This window comes from Falco cherrug, chromosome 2, assembly GCF_023634085.1.
Source record: "Falco cherrug isolate bFalChe1 chromosome 2, bFalChe1.pri, whole genome shotgun sequence".
NCBI classification, from domain to species: domain Eukaryota; kingdom Metazoa; phylum Chordata; class Aves; order Falconiformes; family Falconidae; genus Falco; species Falco cherrug.
Window position 1 is genome coordinate 46,072,041 of NC_073698.1, and position 13,887 is coordinate 46,085,927.

General features: G+C 35.0%; 1 protein-coding gene across 30 annotated transcripts in view; it reads right to left on the minus strand.

Moving 5' to 3' along the window:
• MYCBP2 (MYC binding protein 2) overlaps window positions 1-13,887 on the minus strand; it is a 200,624-nt gene that overhangs the window by 83,945 nt on the left and 102,792 nt on the right. For all 30 annotated transcript variants that reach the window (XM_055703008.1, XM_055703002.1, XM_055703014.1 and 27 more), the window contains 9 exons: window positions 12,935-13,126; window positions 11,561-11,767; window positions 10,660-10,791; window positions 9,508-9,686; window positions 6,457-6,599; window positions 5,545-5,645; window positions 3,906-4,124; window positions 2,193-2,418; window positions 1,873-1,991 (listed from right to left, as the gene is read on the minus strand). In XM_055703008.1, the coding sequence (XP_055558983.1) occupies window positions 1,873-1,991; window positions 2,193-2,418; window positions 3,906-4,124; window positions 5,545-5,645; window positions 6,457-6,599; window positions 9,508-9,686; window positions 10,660-10,791; window positions 11,561-11,767; window positions 12,935-13,126 (1,518 nt within the window). The remainder of the gene's footprint in view (window positions 1-1,872; window positions 1,992-2,192; window positions 2,419-3,905; window positions 4,125-5,544; window positions 5,646-6,456; window positions 6,600-9,507; window positions 9,687-10,659; window positions 10,792-11,560; window positions 11,768-12,934; window positions 13,127-13,887) is intronic.

Genomic DNA, 13,887 nt, shown 5'->3' on the forward strand with positions numbered 1-13,887 from the left:
AGAGTCTTCAAAATCAGTAACCCTAGACTTGCCTTGTATTCTCCAGACTCCCAAGCAGACCAAAAAAATCTCCAAAATGCATTTTAGACTAAATCCTTGATAAACTGCATCTTTAGGACTCAAAACAGCAGGTTATGAAATAGAAAGCAAGTGAAGATCTGAAACGTCGATCCACTCACTGCAAGGTCTCTGCTTATGTGAACACCCTTTATGCAAAAGGCAGATTTTGCATATATATTTGTAGATTCAATATTGACCAGCAAAAAGTCTTCCTTTTCATTTATCAAAGCATAAATCTACAATTTTTGCAAAAATCCTAGGTTTAAATTAATAGTTCAACTACAGCCGATTCCTTTGATGCACTTGCTCACACTCAATGACATGTCAGTTTTTGCAAAGACTTCCCTAACAATGAAATGTCATTCGATGTACCATAGTTATGTAATGGTACCAGAAGCTTGTCCTTTAGGAGGAGAAAGAATCAGATGGTGCAAAAATTAATCCCACTGACTTGAGTTAGGTCTGACTGATACTTTGTTACTTTAAGCTAGAGAAAACAGTGGTCACCAGAACATAGGATTCTTTTTCTACCACTGGTAACACTTCAGAAAATTGTAATCACAAAGTTCCCAAAAGAAGGAGAAACTTACATTGTGTGTCCAGTTACTTAAAGTTACTTATAGATGCTTTAGTCCTGAGATGCATGGTAGCTTAAACACTGAAAAACTTGATTTTCTATTCCTAGAATTTAAATTAGAGTGTTCAGTCTATAAAAATGTATGCTTGAAAACAACTATTTGCAACTTTTCCTTAGATGATACAGTTAACATTGGCTAGCAAGTTTCAGCATGGAGTGTTAAAAGCATGCCAGCAGCTTTGTTTGCCACTGCTTCTAAAAAATTCATGACATATACAAATCTGCATCTTTTTTTCTGCTTAAGCAAAAATCATTATTATTACTCAAACACAAACTAGTTAGATTATCTATAGGATTTATAAACCTGATTTGCAGCAAGCCAATGAGACTATCATAGCTAATAATCTTATGGTATGTTTTCTTATCTGGCATGTTTGGAATTCCAAACAATCTCATGTTCTGAAAACCTGAAGACATTATTTAGCTTGAGCAGAATCCAGGAATAAGATCAGGTAAATCTTCTGGAAGGTTTTGGTGTAAAGCAAGATGCAAACCTTGTGAAGTTCACATGAAGCAATAGGCCCAAAGACTCCCAAGATCAGGGAAGGGCCATTTTTCTGGAATTATTATAAAGCACATTAACTATTTTCAGTAATCGCTTAAAAAGACAAAATAAAGCATTGGCTCAAGGACATGAAGAAATTTTATCTTCCCTTTGCAGCAAGGAAACAGTGGTAGAAGTGATTCAACCTTAAAGGCAAGATGAGGTGACCGCTGTGCAAAATCTCAGGTAGCCTAACTGAGCACAGCATTTCCAGGGAGTCTGAAAGTTCTGGTATGGGTGAACACTGGAAAAATAATGTAAGTTTCATCCCATAATTGGCAGTGACAGCAGAACACTAATCACTGTATATCTGAAACGCCCAATCCTTTGGATTTCTGATGGAAAACTAGGTCAGAATTTTAGGAAATTTAATATCCCATTGACATACTAGACAAAAATCATGGTACGTATTTGCAGACTGTCAGAGTTATTAAAAAATCCAAACCATACAAAAAGCCACTCCAACAATATTCAAAGAATTCCAAACAAATAGTATGAAATTAATTTAAAAGTATTTTGCTAATGTTATTTAGTCAGAAGTGGAAATGCAAATATTTTCACTAAAAAACCCTGGCCTTACAGAAAACAATTAATAGGTGCAGCAATTTTAGCCATTTCACTTTTTCCTTACCTCATCAGATCCTGGACTAAATTCATATCCAATTGCATAACATTTGAAACCATAAAAACAAGCCTTTTCATCCTTCACATAGTCTGATGCAGTCTCCAGAGAAAAAAGAGCTTCATTTCCTTATAGGAAGTAAAAGGATACATAAAATACATTATAAAGATACTAATATTTCTCCTCTTTTTGATGTTTTTTCTACATGACCATATATGAAACCCAGGCTTTAAATGTAAAGTAAAACCATGAATAACACACAGATCACCACTTGAAACAAGAAACCTAATATCAAATGACTAGAAATTACTGCAGTATCTATTTATTACCTGGCAATACTAATACCATGGTGGGCCATCCTGAAGATCCAGAGAATTTTTTCAGTTCTATCCATGAATTAAGGTTTTCGTGAACAGAAGCATGCTTTGGTCCAAATCCCAGACTCTGTGCAATTCTGACAGGAATTAGTAAACGAAGAACATCCTCTGATTGAGCAGTGCCACACTGAATGTCAAACTCTATTGTTATCCACCTGACACATTCAGGAAAAGTCACCTACAACAAAACAGTAGCCTAATTATGTACAAGTTTTGGGGCCAGGGGGAGAGGATAAGTGGGCTTGGGGGGTGGTTGTTTTTTACATTTTTTCATTTCGATTTAGTTTTAACTCTTTAGACTATGAAAGTGATTCAGTTATGTAATTCTGTACAGTTGTTTTGACATGCTTTTGATTAACATTAACCTGATTTATTCTTTGAAATTCAGATATACCTGAAATGCCTTACTGAATTACAATCATGTATTATAACTTCTGTTCAGATTAAGTATTTGCACTTATGATACTATTCATGATTGTTTTTAAGAACTCTGCACAGGATCATTAAACAAAACAACCACAAACTACTATAAACATGTAGCTCTCAAATACCTTTTTAAATGTAAACTTCAAAAAACATATTCAATATTTCTTTTGGGCAATCCTAGAAAAGTACACAGCAGCTGAATCACACTTGTGAACATGGCCTGCAGTATGACAGCATATAGCTACAGAAAATCAAATGCAGTAGCAACTAAGTTTAAGTCTTCAGATGAGCTCCATAAACGTTTAGAACAACAATTAGCATCATTGCATCAGGAAGATCATATAACAACTACATTTTCTGCAGTGGATGTCTTGCTGCCTCACAGGACAAGCAAGCAGAATAGTAGAATAATAATTAATGACCTCCTCCAGCTCTTACTCAATTCCAGGTTTGCAGCCTCTGTATTTACAGTCATGGAATCAATGCAACTGCAGAACTCACTATTTCAAGAACTGAAACATGGGATTTAACTCTCAGGCATGTAATTTATACCTCAGCCCTTTACTGAACTAGAAAAAACACCCTTTATTGACATAGAGGAAAATGTAGTTTTATTGTAATAGTCATGCATGTAAGGCAGAATGAATCCCATGCAGAGTGATTTAACCCATTTAAAGAGGACTTCAGAGACTTCTGCAATGTTAAATAATGCCCCAAGTGGAAGTAATTAATGAAGAATTTAAATTGTCAGACAGTGACAGCCACCATAGGGACATCTTTACTATAATGCATATTAATTTGACTAAAATTGGCATTTGGTATCTTTACAAAACATTGCTTTAGCATTAGGTAAGAAAGTCTGAGATCTGAATAGAAAATGTATGGATAAAGACTTCCAACTTCTACAATCAAGACAGTTCGAGCAGAGAAACTGCGCGTGACAGTAGGAAAATCTATGACAGAGCAAATTTAGGACTTACAGCAGATAACTGTATATACAGTAGATAACTGGGGTTAAAACCACACTAGTTTCCACTATAGCTTCCACTATACTTACTGGACAAACAGAGTTTTGTCCAGAAAGCACTACAGTAATAAGATAGGAAAATGTCTCCTATATTAGACAATATGAATTATCACCCATGGCAACAATTTTTCAGACAGTAAATGTTAACGAAACGAAAGCCCTGTGTCAAAAGCTTTGAAGAAACTGCGTATGCACTTAGAAATGGTGCTTACCTTATAGTGCGTAACACAGGCAGGTTTATAGGGATGCTCACTTTCTACAACAGCATAGTGATTGGAGGTAGTACAAGCTGAAAGCCCTTGCTCCGGTTGGTTTCCAGTGGTGCTGTCTGTAGACTGATTTGGGTTAAAAGCTGGAGGGGCATATTTCTGATTCAGAACTGCCACAGAAGGAAGTAACTGTTGTACTAGGCCAAAGACCTCAACAGCAACCTGTAACATAACACCACATGCAATAAAGTATTACCTATGACTGAGTGAAAACAATACTCACAAACTTACATTTCTCTACAGAGATGGTTTGGATGTTTTCAGAATATCACTACTACAATTCATCCAGTCACTTTCCAATTCTGCATCTACACAATCTTGATAAAAAAAGAACCACTACATTCATCTCAAACACTTCCCTTGCAGACTTGTCAAAGCTGAAACAAAAATCTGTACACAACTGCAAGATACTTTCACTAAACCGGCTCCTACTAAAAAGCTGTAATATTTACAAATATGCATGAGTTGACAGAAAGCAAATACCATACTGAAGTCCTAGTCCAGTTATATTTTGTTCTATAACAACACTGTTTTTTCAAATATTTAATATCTTTTAATGCATTTAGTGTTAAGCATCGCACTTATCTCTGTAATTTTTGACACCTTCCAAGGAGAATACTTCTAAAGCAAAACACTTTGTTCTAAACCACCAGTTCATCACAGTAACAAGTTAATTAAAATTTGAAACTATTTTTGATGAAATTAACCTGCTAGATTTTTAGTGGCCAGATGTCTTTCCTCCCCACTTTAATGAGAAGACAGAAAAGAGTTTAACCTGTTCATGTTCATTGTTCATGACAAAGCAATAAAAGGCAATCGTGTCTACTAGTGAAGGATTAATGACATTTGTAAATCTAATAACCAATTTCAAGAGTGTTTCAACCCAGGGACATGGAAGAATGCTATGTGACTGAAAAGTAAGATTATTTTTATTTACAGCTGACATCTTCCCATCTCTAAATTTGCTATAAATAATCTTAATTTAATGAGCAGGTACCGCTGCTTTGGATTTTCACTGTAAAAGTAGAATTTACATAATATCTTTTAAAAATTCTTCCAACTAATATTCATCAATGACTCTGAAATGAAGAGTATTCTAACTTATTGTCTTTTCCTACTGTTAAAGCCTTTCATACCATGAGGGTGGTGAAGCACTGGCACAGGCTGCCCAGAGAAGCTGTGGCTGCCCCATCCCTGGCAGTGCTCAAGATCAGGCTGGATGGGGCTTTGAGCAACCTGGTCTGGTGGAAGGTGTCCTGTCCATGGCAGGGGGTTGGAACTAGGTGATCTTTAACGCCCCTTACAACCCAAACCATTTTAAGATTCTATGATTTTTCTCTCTGCTTCTTTAAGGTATTTTTTTCATAATGTCTTCAATTTAAGTTAAAAAGAAAACGGGCATCTTGAAAAGGTGATTTGTTTTTAAAATTCCTGACTCTTGGAAAATTCATAATGAGTCACATGGTCAAATACAAACCATTATATTCACAAAAACTTAAGAAATCAAGATGTTTACATTTCCAAAGTAAACCTTTTAATGTATAACACAAATTTCTTCAATAATTTCTGTTGAGGAGCATACCTTGGGAATAGCTGCTGCTACTGGTCCTATGTAGGCTATTATGAGGGGAAGCAGCATTGAAAACAGACTGGAAGAGCTGAGTAGTTCTGGAATGTCTTCAGCTAAACAAAGATAAATACAATACAGGTATTATTAATAAATGTACCATAGTTCAAAACACATCTTATTTTTCTAGTTTGCTTGTTACAAGTTAAACTTCTAGTTTCTACACTAGGTTTTACTTCACATTAGTTTCATTATCTAAATATTGTCAAATTCTAAACCCGCAAAGTTCAACCAAGATAAACAAGCCATTATACACAGATCTCTGTTAAAAAATTTCCTCCTCTTAGAGCATAATTTTATTACATTCTTTGCCAAATTGTGAAGCTGTGTTCATACTTTCTATGCCACAAAAGCCAGGAAAACAAACTCCTCCTGGCCCTCCAAATCAATTTCTACAGCACTATGTAATATTCTAGATATGAAGATGGTAGCTTAAAACCATTCAGTTTTAAGGCTAATGTTTACATTTCTCAAAAATGGATGTTTAAGTCCTTTTAACTGCATTTTACATTCACCAGTCTTCCTGATCATCACTGTGCAAAATGTGCAATAAATTTTGGAACTGACCTATCACCGTGTATTTTTTAGAAATAAAGAATCTTACCAGCTTTAGTACGATACCTACTAAATTGATGAGCAAATTTATACAAGGTATCTGCCTACAATACCTCAAGTGCAACTCCAATGACTTAGAAAGTTACTCACAGTTTGATACCTACAGGAATGAAAGATTAGAAGAGTACTCTTTGGAAAGCAAAAGAGAAATATCACAATTTTTCTATTACTGATGTTCTACTATTATCTCTTGCTATCAAGGAAAGAAGTTTTGAGAAGTGAATTTTTAAAGTCAGTTTTCAAAAGCCTTACCATCTACAGCAAGAGCCCTGTGCAACAGGTCTTTGGCTGCCCGTACAACAGCACTCACGACAGAAAGAGCCCTGCTACAATTTTTATCTTCTTCATTAGCTTTGTTCAAAAGCTGTGATTGCAGATCTCCATCATACTCACTCCTGGATGGTGGATTAAGTTAAAGTAAGTTCACAAAATACAAAATTATATTAAAAAAAGAACATGACTGACTGACTTTTGGCACAGAATAAATAAAATTATTAATTTATGATAAAACAATAAAGGAAACAATCAAAGAAACCACAGAGGATATTTTGGAGGCAATGCCTCAGTGTTAGCCCTTTGCAATAATTTTATTTTTATTTGGCAGAAAATATGAAAAGCATTTTTCTGAAACGTTTCTTTTGACTAGATGCCTTTCAAACCACAAAAATGTATTAATAGCTATGCTCTTCCAAGCCCAACCATCTATCTTGATAAAAACAGAATAATACTAAATGCATCACAAAAATGAGTAAAACTCAGTGGATATTTCTGCAATATTGTAAAACAGGGGAAAAAGATTCTCCCTTCCTATTCTAAAGATTAATTTTGGTTTTGAAATACAATTTGATGGCTACCCTTAAAAAATAGTTTTTTCCTTGAAATCCACCCTGTATGTAAAACTAGGTTCTCTTAAACAACGTTATGCATCAAACTATGTCAAATTAGGTATATAAAAGATTTGGTTTGATTCACTTTTTCAAAGCAGCTGAATGATAATTCAAAGCCCTCAAAATGACAGTGGTCAAGCCTTGGCATAGACAACAAAAATCACTTAACATGTAAAAACTTCCCATTCTCTTTCAGCTATCTTATGTTTGTCCAAAAAGACTTGATTTTTCAAAATATCATTTGAGAACTTTAAGATTCCAGGCCTGGCACCTGAGAATGCTCAAAAACTTTACTTGGAGCAGTTCAGTGTGCAACAAGGATACCTAGCCTTCTCTATGACTTGACTTAACCACTCTTTCAAAAAAATGCTGATTTGGTGGGTTTTTTTTTTTTGTCAATGTGTCCTCCTAGAACAGTAGTTTTGCTGTCAGCCTCAAGCATTTTTAATTTTATTTTATTAGTGACTGACAGTGGGTTTGATTCCAACTGGGTACTTTTCCAATAAAACCTTCCACAGCATTTCTGCCATTATCAGAAGTACATTAACATATTACTTTTGGTATGACCTTTCCTGGCATTTGCATAAGCAACAATTTTATTTGTATTTGCCCATCCTTCAAACAAAATCGAATGTGAACCTTACGAGTTCTGTTCTATAATAGTTCACTGAACATTTGTTCCTTTGCTGTAGACAATTCAACACCTCGAGTCATTATTAAACTGGAATCCTCAAGCTAAGTCTGTAACTAGCCATCCATCAGATAACATTTAAGTTTGTGTTGTCCAAGCAAACTTCAACAGACATTGTGATTACAGGCAGCAGTCTTCAAATTTTCCAAACAAAACTTAATTTATCCTGTAATAGTTCTGAGTTGTGACATTACAGTTCTTCAAAAGCTTCCTAGAATTTTATCACAGCTGAAAAAAAAAAAAACCAAAGATTGCTCTGATCAGAAGACAGCACTTTGCCATATGCTAACTTAAGTTAAAATGCCTTGAAGCTTCCTTTTACTGGTTTTATGTCCTTAGCTTTTCTGAAATCAAAGAAATGGTTATTTCTTCTTTATTCCTGCTTTTGCTTATATAAAAGTGGAAAATCCAGGACAAGGAATAAATATTGTCTTTGTCTTCTTTCCTGTTTCTTATGTAATATACTTCATAATTATGATACTTCAAAATAAGATTCCTCCAAATGCTGGAGGAATTGCCTAAACACAGATGTCCAAGATTCCAGGAGACTAAATCAATGAAAGTATCATGATGTGCACCACTTATTTTCATTCTTTAATAAGCAATTTCTGTCATTACTGACAAGCTGGATTTGTGAGTCTCTGCGAACATCTAATGTCATGTTTTAAAAGAGTTCAGAATTACTCTACATTAAAATATACTGTTACTATAATTTTGCTGGCAACTTTATTTCTTTGTATTTTAGCTCCTTCAAAACTTTCTTAAGAGCAACATGTTCTTGTGATTGTTAGTCCAAAATATGTCACTTGTAGCGCTACTTATTTTATCCTCCTCATCTTTTAGTAGGTAGGTACACCTCACACATAATTAAATATTGAAGTAAATTACTATTCCTTGCTCCTTTTATTCCTTTGACCTCCTGTTGATTGGCCTTTTACGACAAAAATTGAGAACTGAGTAAAAGGCACGACACATTTATTTGCTATACAGACTATGGTAGTAATTCATATAGTCAGGTGCTGACACTTTTTGAAAAATCATGTCTTCGTACATATCAGGGCAAGTACCTCAAAAATTAAATCAATGCCTTCTGCAAAAGCATAACCTTAAGTGTATTCCTACTATCATCCTGAAAGGCTAAAATAAAGCTTCCCTGCAGGACAGTCAGATGTTTCAGTTCATTTTCTTCAGGCAGTTGCAATTTCTCTTTTTATACCTTTGAACTCTACAGAAGAGAGAATACAGTTCCTATAGAAACAGACTTTGTTTCGCTACATAATGCAATCCTTTCCAGCAACAGAGGAAGGAACTGAATGAAGTCAGAGAGATAAGCATTCCAGTGAGCAGTGTCTCAAAAATCTCTTAAGTTAAAGAAAAAAAAAAGGGATTGAAGTAGTGCATCTTACCAGTCCCCCATATTATAGCTTTAAAGCAACAGACAACAGACCTTGTAAAAGAGGTCAACCATCAAATTAGTTGCCAAGTCAAAAAAAAGAGAACCTAAAACAAGACTGGAAGAGGCACCAGTACAACTGGTGTGTTCACTAAATAACTGAAGTCTGAAACTACACTGGAAGAACAGAGTAATACTGTTAAAGAGGCTCTTTCCTCAAACACACTCCAGATATATTTATTTCTGTTACTTCTCAAAAATAGATGGGGTATAATAGCAATACAATGGTTTTACTGTTTTTTCTTAGAAATGGATCATGACAACACACAAACCTGTAATAAAGAATCTGTGGAATTTGTCCTCGTGTTTGGTTTGTGCCATTACTGCTCAGACTACATGTACTAAATGTAAACGTTACACCATCTGGACACTGAACTGTGGTCATTCCTCCATCTCCATTGGCAGTCCGGCTTCCATAATTCCTCAAACGAACTGCGTATTTCACATTTTCCTTAAAAACAAGAGCCAAATATAGTACACAGTAGAAAACAAGTATATAAGTTAGGGTTCACAGTAGTATGAAAGCTATTATATACGAAGATGATCAGAGGGCTGGAGCACCTCTCCTATGAAGACAGGCTGAGAGAGTTGGAGCTGTTCAGCATGAAGAAGAAAGGGCTCCAGGGAGACCTTATAGTAACCTTACAATACCTAAAGGGGCCTTATAAGAAAGATGAGGACACTTTGTAGTAGGGCCTGTAGTGATAGAAGAGGTAGCGGTTTTAAACTGAAATTGGGTAGATTCAGATTAGATATTAGAAAGAAATTTTTTGCTGTGAGGGTGGTGAGACACTGGCACAGACTGTCCAGAGAAGCTGTGGCTGCCCCATCCCTGGAATTGTTCAAAGCCAGGCTGGATGGGGCTTTGAGCAACCTGGTCTGGTGGAAGGTGTCCTGTCCATGGCAGGGGGGTTGGAACTAGGTGATCTTTAAGGCCCCTTTGAATCCAAATCATTCTATGATTCTATGATTGTATCTTAATACTGGAGAGCCTGGAAAGTCCTTCAAAGCACTCCACAAATTAAACTAAATGAAAAAGATCCAGCATTTAACAAAAGTCAAAGCTGTTCTGTGTTCTCAAAATTTGGAACATAACTTACAGAAAATATTACTAAGTACTTGAAGAGTAACCAGGTACCCAATGAAATCAGCTACCAAATTGCATGCAAAAGTTCCACATTGGAGAATGTTCTGAAATGACTAAGCAATTACAATTTACCTTATGCTATTATAAAAATTAAGATTTAATTTCTTTTTGCTGCCAGGGTTTGAACTTTTCAGTTACAGGGTTGCATTGGGACTTTATAAAGCAAACATGTAAACATCTAGTTGCAAATATGTACACAAACCAATTTACATTGAACATTCTGATTTTATTGTCTAAAGTCATATGAAACCTACAGATGCATACATCTTTTATTTACCTTCAGTGGCACAATTTTGTCAAGTCTGATTTCAGCTATGTCACTGGGAGAATCATCTGTGGTGTAAGTTCCTTTAACCAACTCTAAAGATGTCCATCTATGAGAATGAGTTGAATCTCCAGTATGATCACTCTGATTCAAAGAAACAAAGTCATCTAAATACATTTATAATGTAAATACATGACATTCATTCATGCAATTGTGCAAGTTATGTTTCCCTGCATAAATTATTATACACAGCATTACCAAAAAAAAAAAAAAAAGGCTGGAAAACCGGTTCAGGAGTCAACAGTGAAGCCTTTCTGCTAAAAAGGCAATTACTGAGCAGAGAGGTTGATTTCCCATAGCCACCTATGCTTGTCCTATACAAGAGATTAGAACAGTCAAAGTGGACAACCGGCTGTAAAAGAACAGGTTTTTCTTCATTACAAGTACACAATACAGTTTTATGCTTCTTCTAAGGGACTACAACAATACATGAAACATTTGTACCTACAGTCTGAGCATGCTGGTAGGCCACCCCTTTCTTTAAGTTTTGGTTTAAAACATTTTAACTTTGTGTCCTTTATTTCTTATTTTCCTTCACAGTCTGAAAAAAGATAACTAGTACTATTTAAAATTTAGCTCCAGGAAGTGAAAAGCCCACTATACTTGAAATATTATTTTTAATAAAGTAAGATTTCAAGACCACAGCCAAAGTAAGGACACCACTGAATATGGTATGTAGTTTGCAATACCATAAAGATCACCATCAGAAGCACAAACCCCCCTACTGCCAGTGCACTGTTTTACTAGTAGCCCAGACCGTATAAGAATATTACAATATTACTTTGTAAAACATATTATAAAGAACTCTGAGGTTACTTTTGGTCAAATATGTTTTTTCAAATGCAGCACTTACATCATCAACTAATACCTCCAACTCATACTCATGAATTCCTCCTCCACCATAAACAGAAAATCCTACTACAACTACACCAGGTTTGTCAACAGAGAAACATATTGCATCAGGGGATCCATTCCCAGTATTCCAGCTTCTTCCCTGACTTGTTTTAGTGAATCGGTTTGGAGTGGATTTGACAGAATGGAGAGAGTTCAGCCCATCAACCTGTAGAAAATGAAATACAAGCACCAGAAAAAATGAATCACTAAACGCTAGACAACTCTAATAAAGCAAATTGAAGTGAATTAAATAACCAGATTTTCAACTAGGCAAATTTTAAAAGTCAACTGATGAAACACAAAAGATGGCACTACTGCAGCTTCTATTCAATATCAACTAAAAAGAAAAAATAAAATATAATTTATGGTAATTGGAAATTAACTAGGAGTAATTAGGAATCTGATTCTTATTTTTTTCAAGTATTTAAAAATATATTTTATAGGATGAATTAGCACAAAATACAGCTTAACTGTGCTTCAAGAAAAGGTGGGTATTTTTGCCTTAGGTCAATATTAAGAGAGGACATATACAGATTGTATATAATAGTAAATACATCTTTAATCAAGATGTTATCAAAGGCTTGGTTCTTTCTGTGAAAAGTCTGCTGACTGTACAGAGACAGTGACATCCCTTTAATAAAATCAAGTAAGATTCCATCATTTAATGACTTTATAGCTTCATGAAAAGGAACTTCCGTGTGTAATTATAAATCTCTGGATTTTAAGAAGTTGAAATCAGTACCACTCTCAATTTTGAATACAAAGCAAATAAACTGGAAAAAGTCTAATGATATAGACAAATATAATATGCATAATACATAATATTGAATATATAAAGGAAGATACGTGTAAGGAGTATCTTGTATATAAAGGAGGAAGACACAATGCATAAACAAAACACATTATAAATTCTGACCCATAATTAAAAGCAGATAGGATTAGAACTTGAGGCACCCATGATACCATGAAGGGAACAAAGATGCTCAGGTATGTGGCACTGGCTCTAGTGAGTACTGAACAAAATATATTTTGAGTGTATACATGCAGAGATATGCATGTAAAAAGAGAAGTACTCAAAAAATTTGCTGTTGTATAAACAATCTGCAGTATTCTGCAGTTATAATGCAGTAGCTAATTATCACCAGTACTTCCTTAGTACACCAAATACAGGCTTTTAAATTTATGTTAAATATCTGAAAGCTACCAAGAACTGAGAATTCCACCATCTGTGAAACATCTGCACACCTATCAAGTTCTTACCACAGCCTGAATCACACATTCATAATATACTTGTTCTGAAAGTCTTCTACTAATGATTTTATAGAAGCTTTACCTCAGATCCTAATGCTGATGCTGTAAGCTCACTCACAATACTAGCAAGCAACCCACAAGTATTAGAAACCAGATGTGAAGAGAAAAGTTCATTCTCTCTTCTAAGGCTGTTCCGTACTGGTAAAACAACAATGACCAACATCTTTTCCAGAACTTCCCGAAAGCTTGTCATCCCTGAAACATTTTCTTCACTCTGCATTATGAAGAGAAAAATGACAAATGATATTGCTCTTACTTTAAAAAAAAACACACGGATTTTCACATATTATAAGCACTATGTAACTAAAAAGCCTGTGACTTCTTAATAAGAAATGTCTAGAGAGTAAAAAAAAATAATTCTCAAAGCTATCATAGTATGTAGTCCTTTGTCAAAAAAAAGATTAATATTCTTAAACTTTCAGAATGAGGCGGTCTCAACCTTTTCTTATTGCATTGGAAAGATATAGGTGTCCTTTTCAGGAGAGAGCTTTTCTTACAGCCCTCTTTGCCATACTATCTATAAGCATACACTAGAATACGACACATATACAGCTACCTATGGAATTCTTCATATCATTGTCTTCCCCATTGTCTAAAAAGAAACTCAGAAGCTTTTTGGCTTTGATATTGGCAAAGAGAATCTTCTATGCAAATAGGTAAGATAAAACCAGTAGTGGGATGCTTATAAAAACAATTGTTGTTTACTGAATGAAGACTATGAAACAAATCTAGGCTTAGGGATCTGCTGTATCTTCTACCTAGCAGTGACTTCCAAAGTTTTTCAAAAACATTTATCCATACTGAAAATCATTTCCAATAAGGAAAATTAAAATCAGCTGTACTGATAGAAGTCAAAGGTTTGTCTCTCTCAACACTGCGTCTCCCAAAGACACCCAAGTAGTGAACAGACAGGGAAGACAATCAGGTCAAGCAAACTTGCACAGATACATGCACACAACTCTTTCTACCTTTAAC